At 40.7% G+C, this 26,304-nt stretch overlaps 1 protein-coding gene across 2 annotated transcripts in view; it reads right to left on the bottom strand.

The window, feature by feature from the left end:
- Positions 1 to 26,304, bottom strand: part of med14 (mediator complex subunit 14) — an 88,220-nt gene that overhangs the window by 26,821 nt on the left and 35,095 nt on the right. For both annotated transcript variants that reach the window (XM_061970774.2, XM_061970775.2), the window contains exons 16-20: positions 24,381 to 24,457; positions 23,925 to 24,085; positions 23,710 to 23,856; positions 9,297 to 9,541; positions 8,959 to 9,228 (exon numbers count right to left, since the gene is read on the bottom strand). In XM_061970774.2, the coding sequence (XP_061826758.1) occupies positions 8,959 to 9,228; positions 9,297 to 9,541; positions 23,710 to 23,856; positions 23,925 to 24,085; positions 24,381 to 24,457 (900 nt within the window). The remainder of the gene's footprint in view (positions 1 to 8,958; positions 9,229 to 9,296; positions 9,542 to 23,709; positions 23,857 to 23,924; positions 24,086 to 24,380; positions 24,458 to 26,304) is intronic.

Raw genomic sequence — 26,304 nt, 5'->3', positions numbered from 1 at the left:
CCATCACGGCACGCATGACGCTGTCAAGTGCCATTCTATTAAAACCCGCGTGCCGCACCAGCTTTCAAATTCCCTATAAAGGTGTGGGCAGCGTGTCTGAGACCCCTGGTTTAAGCATAGCACATAGCAAAGAAAAACATTTTTATGCAGTGTTATATCATTTAGAATGTCCAAAAAATTTTGCGGCTCCCATTGTTGTCTATAATTTGTGAAACTGGTCAAAATGGCTCTTTGACTGGTAAAGGTTGCCGACCCCTGGGGTAGGGGGAGGGTCATATTGACGAGGCAGCGCACCAGACCTCGAAGGAGAAAAAGAAGGCTCGGCTTCAAATTGTGGCGGGCAAGTGAAAAAAAAAAAGCGTGACTTTGTGTTAAACTCCGCTCAAAAAAAAAAGGAAATGTCATGACCTGGTGACATTCACGCAATAACAATGAGACTTAAGTTACCGTATTTTCCGCACTATTAGCCGCACCTAAAAACCACAAATTTACTCAAAAGCTGACAGTGCGGCTTATAACCCGGTGCGCTTTATATATGGATTAATATTAAGATTAATTTTCATAAAGTTTCGGTCTCGCAACTATGGTAAACAGCCGCCATCTTTTTTCCCCGTAGAAGAGGAAGTGCTTCTTCTTCTACGCAAGCAACCGCCAAGGTAAGCACCCGCCCCCGTAGAACAGGAAGTGCTTCTTCTTCTACTGTAAGCAACCACCCGCCCGCGTAGAAGAAGAAGAAGAAGCGCGCGGATATTACGTTTCATTTCCTTTGTGTGTTTACATCTGTAAAGACCACAAAATGGCTCCTACTAAGCGACAGGTTTCCGGTTCATGAAAAGACGCAATCTCTCCATCCGCACACGGACTACTATTTCACAGCAACTGCCTAAAAGACTTTCAAGAAAAGCTGGCTACTTTCCCTGCATATTGTAAAAACAAGATAGCTGAAAAAAAGATCCGGCCAGAGAACATTATCAACATGGACGAGGTTCCACTGACTTTTGATATTCCTGTGAACCGCACTGTGGATACAACGGGAGCACGTACGGTGAATATTCGCACCACAGGGAATGAGAAGTCATCCTTCACTGTGGTTCTAGCTTGCCATGCTAATGGCCAGAAACTTCCACCCATGGTGATATTCAAAAGGAAGACCTTGCCAAAAGAGACCTTTCCAGCCGGCGTCATCATAAAAGCTAACTCGAAGGGATGGATGGATGAAGAAAAGATGAGCAAGTGGTTAAGGTAAGTTTACGCGAAGAGGCCGGGTGGCTTTTTTCACGCAGCTCCGTCCATGTTGATATACGACTCCATGCGCGCCCACATCACGCTGGTTTTTAATATATTATTAAAGTTTGACTGACCTATCTGACTGTTTTTTTGACATTCCTTTAGCGCAGTTAGATGCGGCTTATAACACGGGGCGGCTTATAGGTGGACAAAGTTTTGAAATATGCCGTTCATTGAAGGCGCGGCTTATAACCCAGGGCGGCTTATGGTGCGGAAAATACGGTACTTGATTTTTTTTCTGGTGGATTTAAAAACAGTAAAAGTTTCTCTTTTAGTTTTACACTAAAACATTAGCGTGGTAAATTGTAAAAGGAACTCACGGAATACAACTTCTTTGAGTTTAGACTCGGCGTGGCACAAAATACAGATATTTTGACAGTACTTTATCGATATGACACTTCAAGGCCTAATATTAAAAATAAATGTATTAAAATGTTGATGGACAAATCTGTTAGTTGTTTGACTGAAACAGTGAATTTGTATATTCACTTTTTTAACATGAGCATGCTAACTTCTTTTGGTAATTTTGCGGGCGTACACCTCAAGAGTCATATAACTTGGTACTTGACACATGCTGTTAGCATATGTGCTAACTATTAACATCGTGCTACCTCATACTCCCGAAATTCAGCGCCTCTCCCGAAAACCTCCCGGGACAAATTTTCTCCCGAAAATCTCCCGAAATTCAGGCGGAGCTGGAGGCCACGCCCCCTCCAGCTCTATAAGGACCTGAGTGACGTGTTGACAGCCTGTTGTACATGCATATGTGACCCACCCATAATGTGTCACATTTTTGTGTTGATTTATTTACTTTATTTTGTGGTTTGAATTCGTTTTTGGAGCTGTCATTACACATTTATCAGTATTCACATTGGTCAGTAGGGGGCAGTAGGGTGTTTCTTCCCAATTGAATGCTATCACCTGCAGACCGGAAGTGTCTTGTCATTCTGATGAGCGCGACCAGTCTGTGTACAATTGAAACGTCCTGTGTGCTTTTTCCTGCTGTATAACAGGTTAGTTTTGGTGAATCAACTCACTGAATAATATCCATGTGATCTTTATAAGTTTAAGTACACATTCTGATGGTGGAGCCTAACTCTAAAGTGTTTGTGAGATGTAGTTTGTATTTGTGAATGAATCCAGTGCACAGCTGCAGTAATCAATACAAAAAGGCGACGTGAGTGCGCAATGTTTATATAGGAACTTCTGATCCTAATTCAGACTCCCAAATTAGAGCTCCCGTTTTCTAATTGATTTTATAATGTATATTTGCATAATGTGTGTGTTCTGAAATAGTGACAGAGAATAGAACAAGGATGGACAATTCAACCCTTAACTCAACAATGAGTAGAGGAGTGTTATGTGTGTATATGTGTAAATAAATGAACACTGAAATTCAAGTATTTATTTTATTTATTTATATATATATATGTATATATATATATATATATATATATATATATATATATATATATATATATAATAAAATGTATATGTGTATATATATATATATATATAGCTAGAATTCACTGAAAGTCAAGTATTTCTTATATATATATATATATATATATATATATATATATATATATATATATATATATATATATATATATATCTTAACCACGCCCCCAACCACGCCCCCGCCCCACCCCCGACCACGCCCCTCTCCCCCCACCCCCAACCTCCCGAAATCGGAGGTCTCAAGGTTGGCAAGTATGTGCTACCTGTAAGCATATGTGCCAACTGTTACACTGCAAAAACTGAAATCTAAGTAAGATTAAATATCTCAAATAAGGGTGATATTTGCTTATTTTCTGTCTGATAAGATAATTCTTCTCACTAAGCAGATTTTATGTTCGAGTGTTTTACGGGTTTTGGTCCTAAATGATCTCAGTAAGATATTACAGCTTGTTGCTGAGATTTGATGACCTATATTGAGTAAAACATGCTTGAAACTAGAATATCAAGTGTTGCAAAGCTGTGTCATCAACACTCACAAGTATAAAATTACTTTTTTAAAGTAATAATTTCTTACTTCAAGCATGAAAAAAAAAAATCATGCTGCCGAGCGCATATCATTATGTCAAGATAATGGCACTAGCATTTACTTCATTTAAGAATATTTGTCAACATATTGAGCAAAAAGGTCTCTCTTTTTTTCTACCAACAAAAGTGCACTTGTTATTAGTGATAATATACTTATTTTAAGGTATTTTTGGGTTCATTGAGGTTAGTTAATTGTACTTGTTTTGGAAAGTCTTGACAAGCCGAATTTTCTTGTTCTATTGGCAGATAATTTTGCTTAGTTCAAATAAAATACCGCAAATTTTTTTTTCTTGTTTTTGAACACTGACTTTTTGCAGTGTAGTATGCTAACACCAGCGTTTCAGTTTGGCTGGCGCATTTCAGCATTCACACCCAATGTCTCCCGAAATTGCATAGTCCAGTTTCTTTTAAATACAGTAGTACCTATGTTTGAGTTCCAAAATATCTCCCGAAAACTAAATCAGAGGAAAACCAACGCAATTTCTCCCGTAAGAAATAATGCAAATACTAATTAATCCGTTACCGACACCTGAAAATATGAACTCAAAAGCCATATTGTAGAGAATAATTATAGTTAACAATATGGTATGGTATTTTTTTTTTTTTTTTTTTTTGCCATAAAAAATACAATCATGTGTGCTTACCCTGCAGACTGTATTGATATATATTGATATATAATGTAGGAACCAGAAATATTAATAACAGAAAGAAACAACCCTTTTGTGTGAATGAGTGTAAATGGGGGAGGGAGGTTTTTCGGGTTGGTGCACTAATTGTAAGTGTATCTTGTGTTTTTTATGTTGATTTAATAAAAAATAAAATAAAATAAAATAAAACATTTTTAATTTCACTAAAATTTTTATTTCTTTCTGTTATCACTGTTCTAAAGGATCTTTTTTGTAACACGGTTAATGGATAAAGTGTACTTTTGTAGTTATATCCCCATATTTCTGCACAATAACTGAGATATGGTAACACCAGCGAGCAGTAAAGAATATGGAGTGATTTTTGGTCTAGAACATGATTTATTTTATTCATTTTTGACGTGTTTTTGACACTTTATGTTGTATATTTTTTATACGAGATTTCCAGTTCATTTTATCATCAATCATTATACCGTATTTTTCGGACTATAAGTGGCAGTTTTTTTCATAGTTTGGGGGTGCGACTTATACTCAGGAGCGACTTATGTGTGAAATGATTAACACATTATAATATTATTTATCTCATTGACGTAAGAGACTAGACGTATAAGATTTCATGGGATTTAGCGATTAGGAGTGACAGATTGTTTGGTAAACGTATAGCATGTTCTATATGTTATAGTTATTTGAATGACTCTTACCATAATATGTTACATTAACATACCAGTTGGTTATTTATGCCTCATATAACGTACACTTATTCAGCCTGTTGTTCACTATTCTTTATTTATTTTAAATTGCCTTTCAAATGTCTATTCTTGCTTGCTGTTGGCTTTTATCAAATACATTTCCCCAAAAAAGGCGACTTATACTCCAGTGCGACTTATATATGTTTTTTTCCTTCTTTATTGTGCATTTTCATCCGGTGCGACTTATACTCCGAAAAATACGGTACTGTCACGACCTCTCACATCACGTTGTGACTTATTTTGAGGTTTTTGACGTTTTCCTGTGTGTCGTGTTTTAATTCTTGTCTCGCGCTCCTATTTCGGTGGCTTTTCCTGTTGTGTTGGTATTTTCCTGTAGCAGTTTCATGTCTTCCTTGAACGCTATTCCCCGCGCCTGCTTTGTTTTGGCAATCAAGTTGTGTGGACGCTATCCTTTGCGGGGACATTGTTGATGGTCATGTCATGTATGGATGTACTTTGTGGACGCCGTCTGCTCCACACGCGGTAAGTCTTTGCTGTCGTCCAGCATTCTGTTTTTGTTTACTTTGCGGCAAGTTCAGTTTTAGTTTCGTTCTGCATAGTTTTCCCTAAGCTTCAATGCCTTTTCTTAACGCCTTTTGTTTATTTTTGATTTAAGCGTTAGATACCTTTTTTACCTGCATATTGTGATCAGGACAAACCATGTTCCCGACATCTACAAAGCAATTAGCTACCTGCTGCCACCTACTGATATGGAAGAGTATTACACCGTTACTCTGCCGAGCTCTAGACAGCACCGACACTCAACAACAACACATTATTTGCAGATTATAATTACTGGTTTGCAAAATCTTTTACGGGACAGCAGACTGTATCTCACAGCACAGTGGTTGAAAAACACTGGTATAGAACAACTATTTTTAATATTTTGTAAGGCTGAAACGACGCGTCGACGTAGTCGACGTCATCGGTTACGTAAATACGTCGACGCCGTTTTTGTGCGTCGGCGCGTCGCATATTTACGTCACACTACTGTCATGGCGGAGCGCAAAGCAGACGATGCGAGCGAGGGGAAAAAAGCACGCCAAAAGTCGTCAAAAGTGTCGGAGTATTTCAATAAACGGCCTAGTAATGTTGTTGTATGCACACTGTGTCGAGCGGAAATGGCCTATCATAGCAGCACAACGGCTATGAACGAACATTTGAAAAGAAAACCCCCGACAGCGTTCTTGCCATCACCATCAACAAGTCAATCGTCCGCGTGCGTATACGTTGTCATTATTACACAAAAACATGAATGTGTCATTTGTATCTGCGTTGTAAATTCATAAACTAAAGCACCGTTTGCTCTGAGAGGCGCGTTTGGCGTGCCTGTTCAGTGTTTACAAAGACGCGCTCCTCTTTAACGCTGTGGAGAGGCGGCGGCGGCGAGCGAGTGGCGAGGCGGGGCGCGCCGGGAGCGACGCCGCAAGAGACAGGGGACGACGAGCGAGCGAGGAAGAGGAGCTGAAAAGCGAGGAAAGAAAGAGAAAAGAGTTGGAAGAGAAAAGACTTTGTGTAAAATTAAAAGATTGTAAACCTGGCAAAGCCGTCTGGCGTTCAGTCTGTCGGTCCTGAAAGAACCCCACGGCACAAGACGCGTCACAAACGCTAACGTTAATTAGTTGTGCAAATACCTTTTACAACATTAACAGTTACATATACTATGTACAAACCAACAATTAACTTTCACTTTAATCATACTATCATTGTTGTGTTATTAAGCAAAATAAGCAATACTTTTACTTTTGTTGAAATGTTTACACTGTACATTTTTTTGTATTGGATGTTTAGCTTTATTTTTGCACATTTTAGCAAATAAGCAATACTTTTACTTTTGTTGAAATGTTTACACTTGTTACAGAATATTTCCGTTTTGCACTTTTTATCTTTATTTTTGCACATTTTAAAGCAAAATAAGCAATACTTTTACTTTTTAAATGCTTATACTATTCCAGAATATTAAGATTTGCACTGGATGTTTACTTTTATATTTGCACATTAAAAAGCAAATAAGCTACTTTTAATTTTGTTAAATGTTAAAAGTTTTAAATGTTTACATTGTTACAGAATATTTTGTCATGTTGTTGTCAATGTTGACTGAGTGGCCATACTTTTTTTTTGTAAATAAAAGCCATGCCTTTTGAAAAAACTGGCCTACATTTATTTTTTCCTCTTCATTTTAAATAAAAAAAATAATCGGTAAAAGGAAAAATAATCTATAGATTAATCAAAAAAATAATCTATAGATTAACCGATTAATCGGAAAAATAATCTATAGATTAATCGATAGAAAAATAATCGTTAGCTGCAGCCCTAATATTTTGTCTCTCATTAACCTTAAATTAGGTTACCCAAATATTACACAAAAAAACACTCGATAAGACGCAGTTAGGACTCAATTACTCTTGCGTGGAACGCCCCTAAAGTCGCACAAAGTCACTGACCTGATCGTGAATCAACTCCGAGTTTGTGTGGCTTTTTCTTCTTTTTGCGGTAGAACAAACACAGGAAGTCACGTTGAACAAGTCCAACATCACCTCATGCGTTGTCGCTTGTTATCAAAGTCAAGAAAGTGTTTGAAAGGGGTTGACGTCCTTTTACACTTCAATGACTCTTACCATCATATGTTACGTTAACTTACCAGGCATGTTCTCAGTTGGTTATTTATGCCTCATATAACGTACACTTATTCAGCCTGTTGTTCACTATTCTTTATTTATTAGGGCCCGCACGGCCCATTGCAAAAGGACTCCCACAGGGAGTCCTTATGCAATGGGACATAAGGACCTATTGAATTTCTAAGGTTTTATTATTATTCTTTATTCTTTCTTTATTCTTCCGCCGCCTCTTTGAGCACTAATTTGACCCACTTAACATGCTTCAAAACTCACCATATTTGACCCACTCATCAGGACCTGCGAAAATGGTCTTTTAATAAAAAAAACGAACCGCAAAAATCTAAAATGCGCTCTAGCACCCCCTAGGAAAAAAAAAAACAGACTGCCTGTAACTCCCACTAGGAAGGTCGGAGAGACATGAAACAAAAACCTCTATGTAGGTCTGACTTAGACCTAGTTCTCATAATTGTATGTCTTTGGGCTAAAATCAACAGGAAGTTGGCAATTCCCCCTTCAAGACAAAAAAGTACTAAAAACAGTCACTTTTGCCTCTTTGAGCTGTAATTTGACCTCTTTAACATGCTTCAAAACTCACCAAACTGAAAACACACATCAGGACTGGCTAAAACTGTGATCTAATGAAAAAACCTAACCCCAAATCTAAAAATTGTGCTCTACAGCAATTTTTTAATAAAACGCACAAAAAACTGCTCCTCGGATGAAAAATCTGACAAAACTGCCTGTAACTCCCACTGAGAAGGTCGGAGAGGGATGAAACAAAAACCTCTATGTAGGTCTCACTTAGACCTACATTTCATAAATTGACAACCCCCAGCAAAAATCAACAGGAAGTTTGCTATTCCCCCTTCAACACAACATTTTTGTAAAAACCCGTCACCTTTCTTCAAACATTATCTCCTCTGAGCGCGTTTGTTGTTTCGGCTTCAAACTAACACAGGAGAGAGATTGAACCCTTCTGATTAAAAGTTGGTGAAAGAGTTGTGATACCTGCTCCGGTTTTGATTTTATGACCCTTCAAAGACCCGCTGCAATGATGCTCCTGCGGTGCTGTTTTTTTAAGATGGCTGCTCAAAAGCAGGAAGCACCAACGTGCCCACACAATGCAGACAAGGTAGGTACACTAGACAAAAGTCTTGGGACACTTCAGACTAAAAGTAGACAAAAGTATTGGGACACTTAGGACTAGCACCTGCCAAATACGCGGGCCCGAACAACGCTGCTTGCAGCTTTAATTTTAAATTGCCTTTCAAATGTCTATTCTTGGTGTTGGCTTTTATCAAATACATTTCCCCCAAAAATGCGACTTATACTCCAGTGCGACTTATAGATGTTTTTTTCCTTCTTTATTATGCATTTTTGGCCGGTGCAACTTATACTCCGGAGCGACTTATAGTCCGAAAAATACGGTAATCCGAAAAAAATGTGATGTTTCCTACAGCTACAAGTGGGATAATATTGGGATTTTATTGTGGAAAAACATGTTTTCTTTAGTAATTACTGCCATTTAAAATGTATTTAAAAAACAAACAAACAAATGACAGTGACCAAACCTGAGGAATTTGGCAACAAGACAGCAATTGTAGTCTGGTCTACCTTGAGTCCAGGAGCCGGGTAGAAGCCCTCCACGATCTTGGTGTTGTCGAAGAGACTGTACGCTCCGTCCCTGATAGCCACCACACCTTGACTGTGGCAGTAGATGTCGATGCAGTACATGTTGCGGAAGGCCAGGCGGATGTGCGTGGGCGACTGGGGCAGGATGGAGAAGCACTGGTAGGCAGTGTTGGTGCGCTGGGTCAGGCCCAGCATGGGCACGGTTGGTAACTTGTTGATGGCGTTGAGAGGAGCCTGTGTGTCGTAAAGCACCTGGAGGACACAAAGGACTCTATTAGCATCTGAAACGCGTTAGTCATCAAGCATTTGTCCTGGTTTACCTGCAGCAGTTGAATGACATTGGGGTTCTTGTTGAACATCTCCTGCAGCTGGTGGAGGATGATGTTGTGGCAGTTGGAGCAGCCCGAGTTGGGCCCCACGGTGCCGAGGGCCAGGTGGAACCTGTGGCTGTTGGAGTTCCACTGGATGGTGACTGAGCTGCCCTTGGTGGTGCCGTAGCACAGCACCAGCTTGCGGAAGTTGTACAGGCGTACCTCTGAGAAGAGGCCGAGGTAGGACGGCAGCTCTGGGAGGACACAACAAGGACATGTTGTTCGGTGGTACAGTCAAACCCGTTTATGGCGACCACTCAAGGCAAACAACAAACTGTTGGCAGCCATTTAAATTTTAAATAAAACATTTATGCAGCATCGCGTGGACATTGGGGGCGGTACCTCTGGATTGGCAGACCGGGGTGGTGGTTCCTCTCTTTAAGAAGGGGGACCGGAGGGTGTGTTCTAACTATCGTGGGATCACACTCCTCAGCCTTCCCGGTAAGGTCTATTCAGGTGTACTGGAGAGGAGGCTACGCCGGATAGTCGAACCTCGGATTCAGGAGGAACAGTGTGGTTTTCGTCCTGGTCGTGGATCTGTGGACCAGCTCTATACTCTCGGCAGGGTCCTTGAGGGTGCATGGGAGTTTGCCCAACCAGTCTACATGTGTTTTGTGGACTTGGAGAAGGCATTTGACCGTGTCCCTCGGGAAGTCCTGTGGGGAGTGCTCAGAGAGTATGGGGTATCGGACTGTCTGATTGTGGCAGTCCGCTCCCTGTATGATCAGTGCCAGAGCTTGGTCCGCATTGCCGGCAGTAAGTCGGACACGTTTCCAGTGAGGGTTGGACTCCGCCAAGGCTGCCCTTTGTCACCGATTCTGTTCATAACTTTTATGGACAGAATTTCTAGGCGCAGTCAAGGCGTTGAGGGGATTTGGTTTGGTGGCTGCAGGATTAGGTCTCTGCTTTTTGCAGATGATGTGGTCCTGATGGCTTCATCTGGCCAGGATCTTCAGCTCTCACTGGATCGGTTCGCAGCCGAGTGTGAAGCGACTGGGATGAGAATCAGCACCTCCAAGTCCGAGTCCATGGTTCTCGCCCGGAAAAGGGTGGAGTGCCATCTCCGGGTTGGGGAGGAGTTCTTGCCCCAAGTGGAGGAGTTCAAGTACCTTGGAGTCTTGTTTACGAGTGAGGGAAGAGTGGATCGTGAGATCGACAGGCGGATCGGTGCGGCGTCTTCAGTAATGCGGACGCTGTACCGATCCGTTGTGGTGAAGAAGGAGCTGAGCCGGAAGGCAAAGCTCTCAATTTACCGGTCGATCTACGTTCCCATCCTCACCTATGGTCATGAGCTTTGGGTTATGACTGAAAGGACAAGATCACGGGTGCAAGCGGCCGAAATGAGTTTCCTACGCCGGGTGGCGGGGCTCTCCCTTAGAGATAGGGTGAGAAGCTCTGCCATCCGGGGGGAGCTCAAAGTAAAGCCGCTGCTCCTCCACATCGAGAGGAGCCAGATGAGGTGGTTTGGACATCTGGTCAGGATGCCACCCGAACGCCTCCCTAGGGTGGTGTTTAGGGCACGTCCGACCGGTAGGAGGCCGCGGGGAAGACCCAGGACACGTTGGGAAGACTATGTCTCCCGGCTGGCCTGGGAAAGCCTCGGAGTCCCACAGGAAGAGCTGGACGAAGTGGCTGGGGAGAGGGAAGTCTGGGCTTCCCTGCTTAGGCTGCTGCCCCCGCGACCCGACCTCGGATAAGCGGAAGAAGATGGATGGATGGATGGATGGATGGATTTATGCGAACGGAAGTGAAGTATGTACGGCATTGCATGTCGTCTATGCAAACATCTGTAGTAGGTTTTCTTAAACTGCAAGCCAGCGTCAGCGCTAAATAAGGTTATTAAATGATCAACAGCAAAGACTCAATCTATTAATATCATTGCAGCAAATGTTGATATTAGTGGCCACTATAGGGCAGAGGTTGGCAACTTTAAGTATACAAAGGGCCATTTGTGCCCATTTCCGCCAAATAAAACCCACCTAGAGCCGCAAACTCTGTTCGATCCCTAAAATGGCGATAACACCACTCAAAGCAGGGGTCACCAACCCGTCGATCTTTGGGACCCTACCGGTCGATCGCGAAAATATTAGAAAAAAAAAAATTAATATAACATCAGTGACACCCCCAACCAGAGAGTGAATAACATACTAGCATTTAAAACCCCTGAACACACCTGCACGCCTCGCCTCTCTTTCTATAAATCCTCCGCTGCCAGACCCCCAAGCATGGCGCCACCTGCTCGTCAATTCATGACATGCTCATAAATCATCGAGCTGCAACAATGCAACAAGGCTGACTGTTGCAACGCGTCAGACATTTTCTAGCATCTTCATGCATGCGAGGACTTTCGTTTTGGGGACGCATCATTAGAAAGGTGCCCACACTTTCTGGGCAGCAATCAACCGGTTTCCTCTATCCAGCAATGCGGTGCGCTGCTGGAATTTCTGCCAGGTCTTCCACAAACTGTAAGGTTTCGTAAAGGCGAGCGATCCGTCGGTCACAGAGCTTACTATCATCATCGTAGTCGCTCGACAGCAACAGGAAGCAAACAAGTCAAATACTCGCGTATGTGAAAATTGCTCCAACAATGTTTCATCGTTTATACTTCATATCGTAGTGATGGTGATCTATAAAAATGGATGGATGTTTCTGATTGATTACAAAACTTTAAGGAGCTCTTTAGGGAAATAAACGAGAGTAATGTGGAAGTAGTGTCAAAGCGCTTTGAGTACCTTGAAGGTAGAAAAGCGCTATACAAGTACAACCCATTTACCATTTACCATTTATATTCAATTTTCAATGTTTTATCGTTTATACTTTCTATTGCAGTGATGGGAGTGTGTTAGAATAACTATGTATATATTATCATCATAACTTTATAGTAACGGCCCTTAAGCATAAAGTTATGATGATAATATATACATAATTATTCTAACATTTCCCTCCTGTTTATCACATAACTTTATGTTTAAGGGCCGTTACTGTAAAGTATTGTCAATTTTTGATGAAATTGTATTTTTGTATTTGTGCAGAGCTAGCAATCCAAAAGACTACTAGCCTCAGTGTTGTGTCCAGACTCGGCCTGCTGACTGCCAAGGCCGAACATTGGGTACCGGGATGCAGACAGAGCAGAGACAAGGCCGAACACCGCCGTGACGCAGACAGAGTTGAGACAAGGCGATATGACCTGCGTCACCTAATTTTTATTTACTCTATAACCATATATTGTGTCTAACTGGAGTTGTCAAGATAACCCCCTTCCCTCAGCGACAGTGATGTAATAGGGACATTCCTAATAAATACAGGAGAGACGCGGGCAGGATTTTAAGAACGTAGTTTGGATCTGTAACTAGAATACAGCCCAAAACACGTGTCTCCTCGAGCTAAATTGAACTCTGTCTCTGCTTGATTCCTTGCTTCTTGTCTGATTATTCGATGTCATCAGTGTTTGAACCTGACAGAGTGTCAACGGGTTGTTGTTCGGTTAGCTGAAGCTTGTTTTAATTCATGCTTAAACAAACGTGTCTCTGATCATATCCTGATAATATTGTATATACGACATTTTATTTTTGTACAAAATGATTGTTGTTGCTATTGTAACCCCCGCTGAATGCATTATGATAGTCGCGAGTTCAAGCCTCCTGGACTCTGCATTGTGTATGTGCACAAGCCATTACAGTGAGGCTCTTTACAACACACTATGAAAAATAGTACATCATGTTAGCATCGAAGCTAATTGGCTATTCATTTGTATTTGAGAGACGCTCCCCTACTCACCTCGATCATGGCAGTACTGAACAGGTGGCTGTAATGCCAGAACAGCCTATTTAGAGCCTATGTCTGCGAGGGGGCGCAATTGAGCACTCGCATAAACCCTTGTTGGACAAAGTGGAAACAAATACATACAGTAACCCAATACACTATGTCGCAAAAAAACTGTCCATGTGCGTTTTGTGCGCGTGTGTATGTGCGCAATGCGAAGGTCCACATGGCAGCGTATTGGCAAATTCTTCCAAAAATCGGCTTTATTACTGGTTATATTGAATATTTACTTGTTTGGCATAGTTCCCTCTACTATTTGGTATTACATATATATGCATACTTAAATCATTGTCATGGCCATTCCGTGTAAAAGCATCAGTCAATCTCACACTCAGAGAGTTGAGCACAATGATACAATGAGTTGGAATACTGGGAAAGCAGTATTTTGTCATTCACAACTCCTCCAACACGAACATTATTGTTTTTGCACTTTTTGGCTTCTTATGAAATAACTTTTTTAAATAGATTCAATCTTGCACGTGGAAAGTTTTAAGTGTGGGCTTTAGTTGATATAACACTCCCGTCAGGGGGTGCATTCTACGCCGGGGGTGCAGGAGGCGGGATTACTGCGAGCCTCAGCCAGTGCGTCTTTTGCAGCCGTTTTATGATCGCTCAGCACAAGAAATACGTTACACACATACAGTTGTTGACAAAATACACTGTACATTATATACCTCAGCTAACTAAACTATGGAAATGTATAATATAATTCATATAGCAATACGGTCTCACTGCACAGCAGGCCAGCAGTTAGCCGAGTCCGCAATCCATGGTGAGGCACTGAGTGACGTGCCTCAACTGGCTGCTGTTCACCGCACCGTCTCTTCTCAGTATTTGAACGGCAAATGTGAAAATTCAGTGATTTTGAATAAAAAATAATCTAAAACTGGTGATGTTAAATGGAAAATAACTTAATAGTATAATCACTGCATACATATAACAATTTAATTACTTTTTTTTCTTTTTACATTTTTTTTCTTTCCATGATGGCACGTGAGGCCCCGCCTCACCTGCCTCCAGTGACTGCACGTCACTGATACACATGTATACACACAAACACACACACAAACACAACCAGGCCCCTGGCCAATTTGTTTTAACCCAATGCGGCCGCCCGAGTCAAAAAGTTTGGGGACCCCTGGTATAGGGGAATTAAAAGACAGAAAATAAGTTAAAAAAAACAAGGCACACTTGCTCACGCCAGAACTTTAACGCACTTAATGAAGACAAAAAAAGGCAATTAATTAATGTGATTGCTTCTATAACGAGCTAATGACTTTATCGTCAAACACGGCAAGTTGACTCTGCTGTTCTGGCCAGCATATTTTTTAAAGGGTACCCATAAAGAGTTTCTTCTATTCTGTCTTAAAAATACAATGTTGGATATTCATGTTAAACAACACCAAAGCGTTCGATCATAAGGTTCATGCAGTTGGGCATGAGATAGCACGCTGTTTTGGATGTCTCTAGACACAATGTTTATTAACAGAGGGCCATCTGTGACGTCACAGAATAACGGATGTACGTATGTGGACATTTTAGTACATGCTCCGCCTTTGTTTCGGCTGTGAGACTGTTGGCCGCTGCCTGGAGCCTCCAGTGTTGTCCCTTTTGGTTTTATGCTCAAGAAAACATACACTTTTGTGTTTATTTGTCCACGACATTTGACACACGGCTGTTTTGTCAACATGGACCAGTAAGTATAAAGTTGGATTAGATCAGGGGTGCTCACACTTTTTCTGCAGGCGAGCTACTTTTCAATTGATCAAGTCGTGGGGATCTACCTCATTCATATATATAATTTATATTTACTTATTTATGAAACATATGTTTTTGTTAACAAGTTAAAGGTGTTTAATGATAATGCAAGCATGTTTAACACATATAGTTAATATTGTTAATAAATTAAAGGTGTTTAATGATAATACAAGTATGTTTAATACATATAGTTAATATTGTTAACAAGTTAAAGGTGTTTAATGATAATACAAGCATGTTTAACACATATAGTTAATATTGTTAATAAATTAAAGGTGTTTAATGAAAATACAAGTATGTTTAATACATATAGTTAATATTGTTAACAAGTTAAAGGTGTTTAATGATAATACAAGCATGTTTAACACATATAGTTAATATTGTTAATAAGTTAAAGGTGTTTAAAGATAATGCAAACATGTTTAACACATATAGTTACTATTGTTAACAAGTTAAAGATGTTTAGTGATAATGCAAGCATGTTTAACACATATAGTTAATATTGTTAATACATTAAAGGTGTTTAATGATAATACAAGAATGTTTAACACATAGTTAATATTGTTAACAAGTTGAAGGTGTTTAAAGATAATACAAGCATGTTTAACACATATCGTTAATATTGTTAATAAGTTAAAAGTGTTTAGAGATAATACAGGCATGTTTAACACATATAGATTCCTTTCTCTCATGAAGACAAGAATATAAGTTGGTGTATTACCTGATTGTGATGACTTGCATTGATTGGAATCAGACAGTGGTGCTGATAAGGTCCGCATTTTCGAATGGAGGAGAAAAAAAGTCCTCCTTTCTGTCCAATACCACATGAAAGTGGTTGGTTTTTGGCATCTTATTTGTCCAGCTTCCGTACTCCTTTGTATACACTTTACAAGAAATACATTGTCGGCAAACTCCGTAGCTTGCTAGCTTGTGCACGCCAGCTTTCTGAGACTCTTATTTTGGTAGCGCAGGCAGGATGAAGCAGCGCTTTTATTGTGCAACTGTGCAGTCGGTCTTTGGAGTTTTGACGACAGGTACGGCGCCAGAGTCTGTTGAAATAAAGTGTTTCTCGCCTTCCTGTCGGTAATTATAAAGAGCTGGCAGCAGCCAGCGTCATCTCAGAAGACCCTCGGGTGCCGTGAATGTCAATCAAGTGACGAAAATGAAGTCATAGTGAAGATTTATGATCGCTCATTTTTAGGACTATTTTTTTAATGGCTGGCTGGTGATCGACTGACACACCCTCCGAGATCGACCGGTAGCTCGCGATAGACGTAATGAGCACCCCTTGATTAGATGCTAAAGTCAGTCAAAAAAGACAGCGCCAATGAGACATCACTACTTGGTTTGAGGAAACAAAATAGAAGTTAGGATAAAGTAAGGATGAGTGATATGGCCTAAAATCTATTTTGAGATGTAATACAGTGAAAACTCGATTTACAACCCCCTCTCTACGCGCACTTTTCGATTTACAAACTTTTAGATCATTCCAAATATGCCACTGCGTGCCAACCATGTCTCTGTGGACAAACGCTTCATTCAGGTGCTTTCGGGCAAGAAAGCAGGGCCAAACATTGTTGGGGAGGCGGAGCCTTCCACTTCACTTGCTGTGCAGGAGAAGTCACGTCTCATTACTCCAGCATGTGTGCCTTTTCTTAAGTTTTTTCGCCTTTTGACAAGTTTTGCCGATTTTGCCAACTCAAGAGTCCCAAAAATTTAACAGACCAGCGTTGATGCCAGAACAGATTTGTATCACAGCAGAGGAGAAGACACTTCTTTTCTCTCGTTACAGAGCGGCTCCTCGCTCTTCCAAAGCACAAACACGGTCTCTGTTCCTTTTCCCTCCCTCTGTCTGCTCCTTTCTTGTCAGTTCTCCGCCGTTGTTAATGTGTGCATTTTACTCTTTTAAATGTTTAGTATTGTAGCAATATGATTGACGAAGTTAGGGATTTTGTTTTTGAGAGGGCACCATAGTAGGGATGTCCCGATCCGATATTTGGATCGGATCGGCCGCCGATATTTGCAAAAAAATGCGTATCGGCAAGGCATGGGAAAATGCCGATCCAGATCCAGTTAAAAAACAACAACTCTGCTCCGTGTTTTCCAACGCACCTATTTAAATAGTACATTCCACTTTTCTGCTGCTCCCTATAATTTCCGTTCCGCATTTTCCAGCACACCTTCAACACATCCACAGGTCTGTGGATTCTCACGCAGTTGCTTTTAGCTGCCGGTATTACACGACAGGCTCTTCTCACTCTTTTCTGTGTCTCCCTCTCACAGACAGCAAGTGCACCTTCTTACACACGTCACATACTGTCACGTCATACGTCACATACGTATACGTCCTCCCCGAGCAGAGGTAGCAGCCTGGCTGACGTTAGCTGTGATGCTAGCGCAGCCGTGTGACCAACGTTCTCTCTAAGGTCACGCGCTTGTGCAATTGTGCACTGTTTAAACGTCCTCTGCGCATAGCAATTATATGCCACGCACAAAATCAAATAAAAAAATAAGCGCATAACAATTTTCGACACAACGACACGACAGAGAAAACAGTTTTCGTCATCATTGTTCAAATATTGTAACGTCTGTCGAGACGCTTATCTCCATTCGGTGCCACACGTCCACACCATCAAAATGCCGAGGCAACAATTTCCACATCAACACCGTATGAAAAAATGTGTGATTTTTTTAGTTGTGATTTCCTTCTCTGCATGAACGTTTAAAAGTAGCATATATTAATGCAGTATGAAGAAGAATGTTTTAATGTAGACATGCAAGTGTTGAGAGAAAATTTTGAAAATCAAGACTACATTTCCTGCAAATGGATGCATTTCTACCCTATATTTTAACTTTAGATTTATTCTCATATCAAACTCTTTTGGCTGTCTTTTTGACACTTACATCCGGCGCCCCCCTCCACACCCTGGATTATAAATAATGTAAATAATTCAATGTGATTATCTTGTGTGATGACTGTATTATGATGATAGTATATATCTGATAGTATATATCTGCATCATGAATCAATTTAAGTGGACCCCGACTTAAACAAGTTGAAAAACTTATTGGGGTGTTACCATTTAGTGGTCAATTGTACGGAATATGTACTTCACTGTGCAACCTACTAATAAAAGTCTCAATCAATCAATCAAAACACATAGAATCATCATACTGCTGTGATTATATGCATCAAGTGTTCATTCAAGGCTAAGGCAAAATATCGAGATATATATCGTGTATCGCAATATGGCCTTAAAATATCGCAATATTAAAAAAAGGCCATATCGCCCAGCCCTTGTTTCAATGATGCCATTTCTGTTTGTCATGTATAATTTTGTCTATTTTGTGTTTATCCTTGAATAAACAGGCCAGTTTCTTGTTACCAACCATTGTGTATTATTCAAACTCCCCTAATTCAGCTGGCTAGTTGTTATCAAGAGTACTAAAACCCTTTTCAACATGATTCTGACAACTAAGTAGGCTAAATAACTTTAAACTTTAATACATGCTCGGATAGGCCATTATCGGTCAGTATCGGTATCGGTCAGTATCGGTATCGGATCGGAAGTGCAAAAACAATATCGGTATCGGATCGGAAGTGCAAAAACCTGGATCGGGACATCCCTACACCATAGTGACTTCTGCGTGTGTTGGCAGAGCAGAGCATACAGCAGCTTGTTGTTGTTTTAACTTTTTTATTACTCAGAAAGTTGATGCATCAGCTCCCTGTCATGTTTGTTTGATACACAGTACTGCATATCACTTAATATTGTGTTCAAAGTGTACAAACCTTCACTAAAATATGGACTTTTGTCAAGGCTGGAACCCATTATTCATATTTACATTTTTTCTTATGGGGAACTCTGCTTCACTATACAAACATTTCTATTTACAAGTCGTATTCAAGAACTAAATACGTTTGTCAATCGAGGTTCCATTGTATATTATTTGGTATGTAAAAAACGGGTTACAAAGGCTCCTAATTTTAACATATGCGCTAACATATCGCATCATTTCCAGTTGTACTATTCTGTCAAAACTATTATTAATCTACTTGTTAATTTACGATTAATATCTCGTGACATGGTTCTGTCTGACTTAAATGTTGCACTGTGGATTAACGTGCATTATCATGCTATAACTCATGGGTATCAAACTCTGGCCCGCGGGCCAAATTTGGCCCGCCGTGTAGTTTCACTTGGCCCTTGAGGCGATATCAAATAAACACTAGAGCTGGCCCGCCAATTATATTCAGCGGCGGTGCCGCGGTAACACCGCATTCACCGCTAATTCTCATACTTGCCAACCCTCCTGGGAGACTCCCAAATTCAGTGCCCCTCCCAAATATCGTCACGTCTGCTTTTCACCCAGTCCAGTAAATGCTGGCCCAGCATACTTGGCCAACAGCGATACAGGTTACACTGACGGTGACCATATAAATAACTTTAACATGTTAGAAATATGCGCCACACTGTAAATCCACACCAAACAAGAAAGACAAACACATTTCTGGAGAACATCCGCACAGTAACACAACATAAACACAACAAAACAAATACCCAGAATCCCATGCAGCCCTAACTCTTCCGGGCTGCAATATACACCCCCGCTACCACCAAACCCCCCTTCCGTGCGTCGGTTGAGGCGGGGTAACACAACATAAACACAACAAAACAAATACCCAGAATCCCATGCAGCCCTAACTCTTACGGGCTGCAATATACACCCCCCCCGCAACCCCGCCCGCCTCAACCGACGCACGGAGGAGGAGGGGGGGGGTTTGGTGGTAGCGGGGGTGTATATTGCAGCCCGGAAGAGTTAGGGCTGCATGGGATTCTGGGTATTTGTTTTGTTGTGTTTATGTTGTGTTACTGTGCGGATGTTCTCCCAAAATGTGTTTGTCATTCTTGTTTGGCGTGGATTCACAGTGTGGCGCATATTTCTAACATGTTAAAGTTATTTATACGGGCACCGTCAGTGTAACCTGTATCGCTGTTGGCCAAGTATGCATTGCATTTACGTATAAGTCTTGCGATCGGGCCGGCACGTTGTTGGAACGGATGAAAAGCAGACGTGATGACAGCTCGTGGAGGACGAAAAACGCAGTGCCTTTAAAGCACGTCCCCAAGACTGTGGTCCGGGTGGACTACGAGATATAAAGACTGATGAACAACTTCGTTCGATAATGAAAGATGCCTCAGCTCAAAGCCTGAGCCCTGACATTAATGAACTAGCATCCAAGAAAAGATGTCAGGTATCTGGCTTGGGCACATCAGATTAGATCAGTGTGTTGCAAGCTGAGCAGTTTAAAGTCCTGAATGGTTGTTTTATTCATTGTTATTTTATTTTCCAATTTATTAGCCTGTGGAAAAAGTTAATGTTGATATTTACCTCAGAGGGCATTACATTTTTATTTAAATTGTATTTGATATGCCATTGATATTTTTTAATTATTATTATTATTATTTGAAACTGGATTTTGCATGTCACTATAAAGTTATACAAGCCTTGCTTGTTCAATATTCAATGCAAAACTTGTTTGGGTCCCTAATAAAAGGTTAATTTGTTCAACCTTGGCCCGCGGCTTTGTTCGGTTTTAAATTTTGGCCCACTCTGTATTTGAGTTTGACACCCCTGCTATAACTGTAGTATTAAAAAGCTCTATCGTCAGCCAAATTGATATGATTCATGTCATACATTGTCTATATCGCTGAACTCTTGGATTAAGCATTGTCTGTCTTCTAGATACGGTATATATTTAACACTGTACATTTTCAAAAGATAATTTGATACTTTTGAAAAGGTTGGGGCCATGGAGAGTTACATTTGCAAGGGAACACCTCCACAAATTGTATACAGACATACGCAGAAAGTGAGTTATAAATGTGACTGCCGAGCAAAATTTATACCAAAGCATATCCAATTCATCTTATGTAGACCACAAGGAAGTGTGTTAAACGTAGATTTGAATCCTAATAGGTTGTTATTTAGAAATGACAGTGCATGCATGTTAGAGTGAATTGATATTTAGACGTTACGTTCTGGTCACAGTTTGAACCTTGATTTCTATTTCTGTTTCCATACCTGCCAACTTTTGAAATCAGAAAAACCTAGCAGCCAGGGTCCAGGGGCCGCAGGCCCCGGTAGGTCCAGGACAAAGTCCTGGTGGGGGGTTCAGGCTTCGCCCCCCGACGCAAAATGATTATTAGCATTCAGACAGGTTAAAATGTTGCTAAAACCATCACTTTTCTATCAGTCACAGTGACTTTTCAAAACAAAAATATTACAGCAAAAATCATATGGGTTGATTGACATGTTTATTCTGTAAGCTAACTTCAATAGTTTGAAATTATTTTGACAGTTAATGCCAGTTATCCTGTCAACCTTTCACAAGACTTCAATTTGTTAATTGAAAGTATAAACAGTATAAACACTTTTTACAGTAAACAAATGGTAAAACAGTACTAAACAATTCCATTAAAAAAAAAATTGGTGTCATTATTAACTTTCTGTCCAAGCTTGTATAATCTACTGCCTTGTTCAATTGTATAAAATATTCTGTGCCTAAAATTCACATTTCTATCACAATCATCATACTGTAAACATGGTAAGCTAACTTCATTAAAATTAATAGTCCTGTCAATAGCATGGAATTACAATTCAAATGTAGTTTTTTTGTAAGCCTTTCAAAAGAATTCAAAATATGAAAAATTAATGAAAATTAATTTAAGCCATCAGACACTTGAAAAGTGGCACATCACATCTGTAATGTAATCATTTTAACTTTTCAACAGAAATAGCACTGCAAAAATATTAAAGATATACTTCTGTATTTTGGTAGTTATCCTGTCAACATTTAACAAGATTTCTTCAACTTGGACTTGAAAGCATAAATAGTATAAACACTTTTAACAGTATAACAGTACTAAACAATTCCAATAGATAACATTGGTGTCATTACCTTTTTGTGGCTAAAATCCAAATTTATTCTAGTCCATGCTCAATTATTGCCTCCGTAAATAAAACTTCGGCATTTATCACATCCAAAGAATCTGTTTGGGCGACGAAAAACGTTGAAAGTTTTCCACTTGTATCGCTAGCAACGGCATTAGACTTGTGTTTTTTTGTCCCGACGTGGTCTTTTACATCGCTAATTCCTCCGTGTCCGATCGAAAAATCTTGTCTGCACAAGGTGCAATTCGCGTAGTTTTCACCCTTTTTGGAACGGATAATTATTCCCGGATAGGCTTTTGAATATTCTTCACGGAATGACTGCAGTTTTCTTTTCGGTTTAAGACTCGTTTGCGATTTTTCTCCGGCTGATTCCATGATCGTTCGCTCGTTTGGAAACAATGGCAACTGGTGCCTCGTGCTTGGCAGCGGTGCTATAAATAGCCTCGCGCATGGCATTCGGAATGGCTCGATAGGAAGTTACGGGAAGCAGTGTCGATTGTCATTGTTGTTACGCGATTTCGTGAATAAAACTTTTTAAAGATTTTAATTAATGAAAAACCGTATTTTTTATCACTGCAACCCTAACCCGGAATAGGTTGATGAAAACCGTACTAATTACGGGAAAACCGGAGTACCGTATTTTCCGCACCATAAGCCGCCCTGGGTTATAAGCCGCGCCTTCAATGAACGGCATATTTCAAAACTTTGTCCACCTATAAGCCGCCCCGTGTTATAAGCCGCATCTAACTGCGCTAAAGGGAATGTCAAAAAAACAGTCAGATAGGTCAGTCAAACTTTAATAATATATTAAAAACCAGCGTGATGTGGGCGCGCATGGAGTCGTATATCAACATGGACGGAGCTGCGTGAAAAAAGCCACCCGGCCTCTTCGCATAAACTTCCCTTAACCACTCGCTCATCTTTTCTTCATCCATCCATCCCTTCGAGTTAGCTTTTATGATGACGCCGGCTGGAAAGGTCTCTTTTGGCAAGGTCTTCCTTTTGAATATCACCATGGGTGGAAGTTTCTGGCCATTAGCATGGCAAGCTAGAACCACAGTGAAGGATGACTTCTCATTCCCTGTGGTGCGAATATTCACCGTACGTGCTCCCGTTTTATCCACAGTGCGGTTCACAGGAATATCAAAAGTCAGTGGAACCTCGTCCATGTTGATAATGTTCTCTGGCCCGATCTTTTTTTCAGCTATCTTGTTTTTACAATATGCACGGAAAGTAGCCAGCTTTTCTTGAAAGTCTTTAGGCAGTTGCTGTGAAATAGTAGTCCGTGTGCGGATGGAGAGATTGCGTCTTTTCATGAACCGGAAACCTGTCGCTTAGTAGGAGCCATTTTGTGGTCTTTACAGATGTAAACACACAAAGGAAATGAAACGTAATATCCGCGCGCTTCTTCTTCTTCTACGGGGGCGGGTGGTTGCTTACAGTAGAAGAAGAAGCGCTTCCTCTTCTATGGGGGCGGGTGCTTACCTTGGCGGTTGCTTGCCGTAGAAGAAGAAGCACTTCCTCTTCTACGGGGAAAAAAGATGGCGGCTGTTTACCGTAGTTGCGAGACCTAAACTTTATGAAAATGAATCTTAATATTAATCCATATATAAAGCGCACCGGGTTATAAGCCGCACTGTCAGCTTTTGAGTAAATTTGTGGTTTTTATGTGCGGCTAATAGTGCGGAAAATACGGTAGTTGGCAGGTATGTGTTTCTATAAGGGAGAACATTTTTCCTATTATGAGATTGACCCGCAACGGATTGTGCCCAACCTTAGAGGCTTGACTGTATTGAGAAATCACAAAAGAGTGACATTTTTGTACCTGGTAGCGCCCGAGAGAACTGGAGCACACACTGGTACAGCTGACTGATGGCGCTCCAGTCGTTGAGGAACATCTCCACCACTTTGCGCCCGCCCACCGGCTCTGACAGGGGGTTCTCGTAGGTCAGGTACACGTGCCGTGTAGAGGCTGTCACAGATTGTAATGTTAGTTAGCGTACTAGAAAGTGTGATCCGAGAGGATTTGGGGGGGGGTACCTTGTTCCTTGCTATGGGTGCTGTTGAGGGGGCAGTTGGCCAGCACCAGCTCTACCACCCATGTGCGGTTGTTCCTGCCCTGCAGGCGGAAAGTGCAGTCCAAGAGGGAACGCGCTAAAGCTTTCCTGGTCTCCACTCCTACACCTTTGCAAGGAGGGATCCTGCAAGAGGACAACATTAATGTACATGCATAATAATTACATGCATGTGCTTCTACATACAGAATACGGACACAAGTATTGAGACCCCTTGAGAAATTTTGGACAATTGTGTGCATTTGGGATGGGAGAAGGGAAGGCCCTTTTCAACTCCAGCATGACTGCACAAAGCGAGGTCAAAATCGTGTGGTGTGGAGGAACAAGCCCATCAAACACTTAGGACAGAGATTGGAACAGAGCCATGTCCTCGGTGTCCAAATACTTTTGTCACGAGTTCGTGCATGTGTGCTTGTCTTACGTCAGCAGGCGGATGGCGTGACTGCTGCTGTCTCCTTCCACTTGAGCACCCTGGTTTGGAATCTCCATGTTGGACAGCTACAACAACAACAACAGGCGTCAACAAAGGCGAGCGTTTAAATCAGGGGTGCTCATTACGTCGATCGCGATCTACCGGTCGATCTCGGAGGGTGTGTCAGTCGATCACCAGCCAGGCATTAAAAAAATAGTCCTAAAAATGAGCGATCATAAATCTTCACTATGACGTCACTTTCGTCACTTGATTGACATTCACGGCACCCGAGGGTCTTCTGAGATGACGCTGGCTGCTGCCAGCTCATTAAAATTACCGACTGGAAGGCAAGAAACACTTTATTTCAACAGACTCTGGCGCCGTACCTGTCGTCCAAACTCCAAAGACCGACTGCACAGTTGCACAATAAAAGCTCTGCTTCATCCTGCCTGCGCTACCAAAATAAGAGTCTCAGAAAGCTGGCGTGCACAAGCTAGCAAGCTACGGAGTTTGCCGACAATGTATTTCTTGTAAAGTGTATACAAAGGAGTACGGAAGCTGGACAAATAAGATGCCAAAAACCAACCACTTTCATGTGGTATTGGACAGAAAGGAGGACATTTTTTCTCCTCCATTCGAAAATGCGGACGTTATCATCACCACTGTCTGATTCCAATCAATGCAAGTCATGAGAATCAGGTAATACACCAACTTATATTCTTGTCTTCATGAAAGAAAGGAATCTATATGTGTTAAACATGCTTGTATTATCTTTAACCACCTTTAAGTTGTTAACAATATTAACTATATGTGTTAAACATGCTTGTTTTATCTTTAACCACCTTTAAGTTGTTAACAATATTAACTATTTGTGTTAAACATGCTTGTATTATTTTTAACCACCTTTAACTTGTTAACAATATTAACTATATGTGTTAAACATGCTTGCATTATCTTTAAACCCCTTTAACTTGTTAACAATATTAACTATATGTATTAAACATACTTGTATTATCATTAAACACCTTTAATGTATTAACAATATTAACTATATGTGTTAAACATGCTTGCATTATCATTAAACACCTTTAACTTGTTAACAAAAACATGTATTTCATAAATAAGTAAATATAAATTATATATATGAATGAGGTAGATCCCCACGACTTGATCAATTGAAAAGTAGCTCGCCTGCAGAAAAAGTGTGAGCACCCCTGGTTTAAATGGTTTAATGGGGATCTGCCCTTTTTAGGGGAATTTTCAGTCACAATCCTTATGCGAGACAAGCACAAATTGTTTTTGTTTTATGCATTCTAACTCAGAAATAAATGTTACCAAAAGTCAGCTAAAAATGAAGCCAATTGGAGTCGCTCTGCCCTGCCCATAATGCGCTCTAAAAACATCCATCAATGTCTTATATACACGCTGTAAGTTAATACATAATGTAGTAAGAGGCACATTTAAAACAACACGTAATATTGACATATTTTGCTCATTTTAGGCATATAGCGGCATATTCACTTCACAGACGCATCACAACTTTCGCTTTTCCCTTCAACAACGGCGACCAATCCTGACAGACTTCATCTGATCCAGAACCTTATATTTTTGAGCCTGAATACAAGGAGGATGTTAAGAATTCTCCATGTTTACAGATACTTTATTTTGATGCATTTCTTGACAGTGTCACTTCCGCTTCCTTCCTATAGGGGTCACTTCCGCTTCCCTTTTGACGTGTGTTAATGTGTGCTGACTTGTTTCTCTGCTACGTTTAATCGGTGCTCTAGTCTTTGACGATGTGAGTATGTTGATTATTATAGAAGACTCATTTAGTTTATTAATAGACATCACTGTGTTTGTGTAACATTTAGTGGTGTTTTATGAGTATTATTGGTGCTGTGTTGTCAGAATGCTAGGAGCTAACATCTCCCTG

The sequence above is a fragment of the Nerophis lumbriciformis genome, linkage group LG13 (assembly GCF_033978685.3).
Source record: "Nerophis lumbriciformis linkage group LG13, RoL_Nlum_v2.1, whole genome shotgun sequence".
Taxonomy (NCBI): domain Eukaryota; kingdom Metazoa; phylum Chordata; class Actinopteri; order Syngnathiformes; family Syngnathidae; genus Nerophis; species Nerophis lumbriciformis.
Note: the sequence above shows the minus strand (reverse complement) of the source record. Positions and strands in the feature narration are given on the sequence as shown.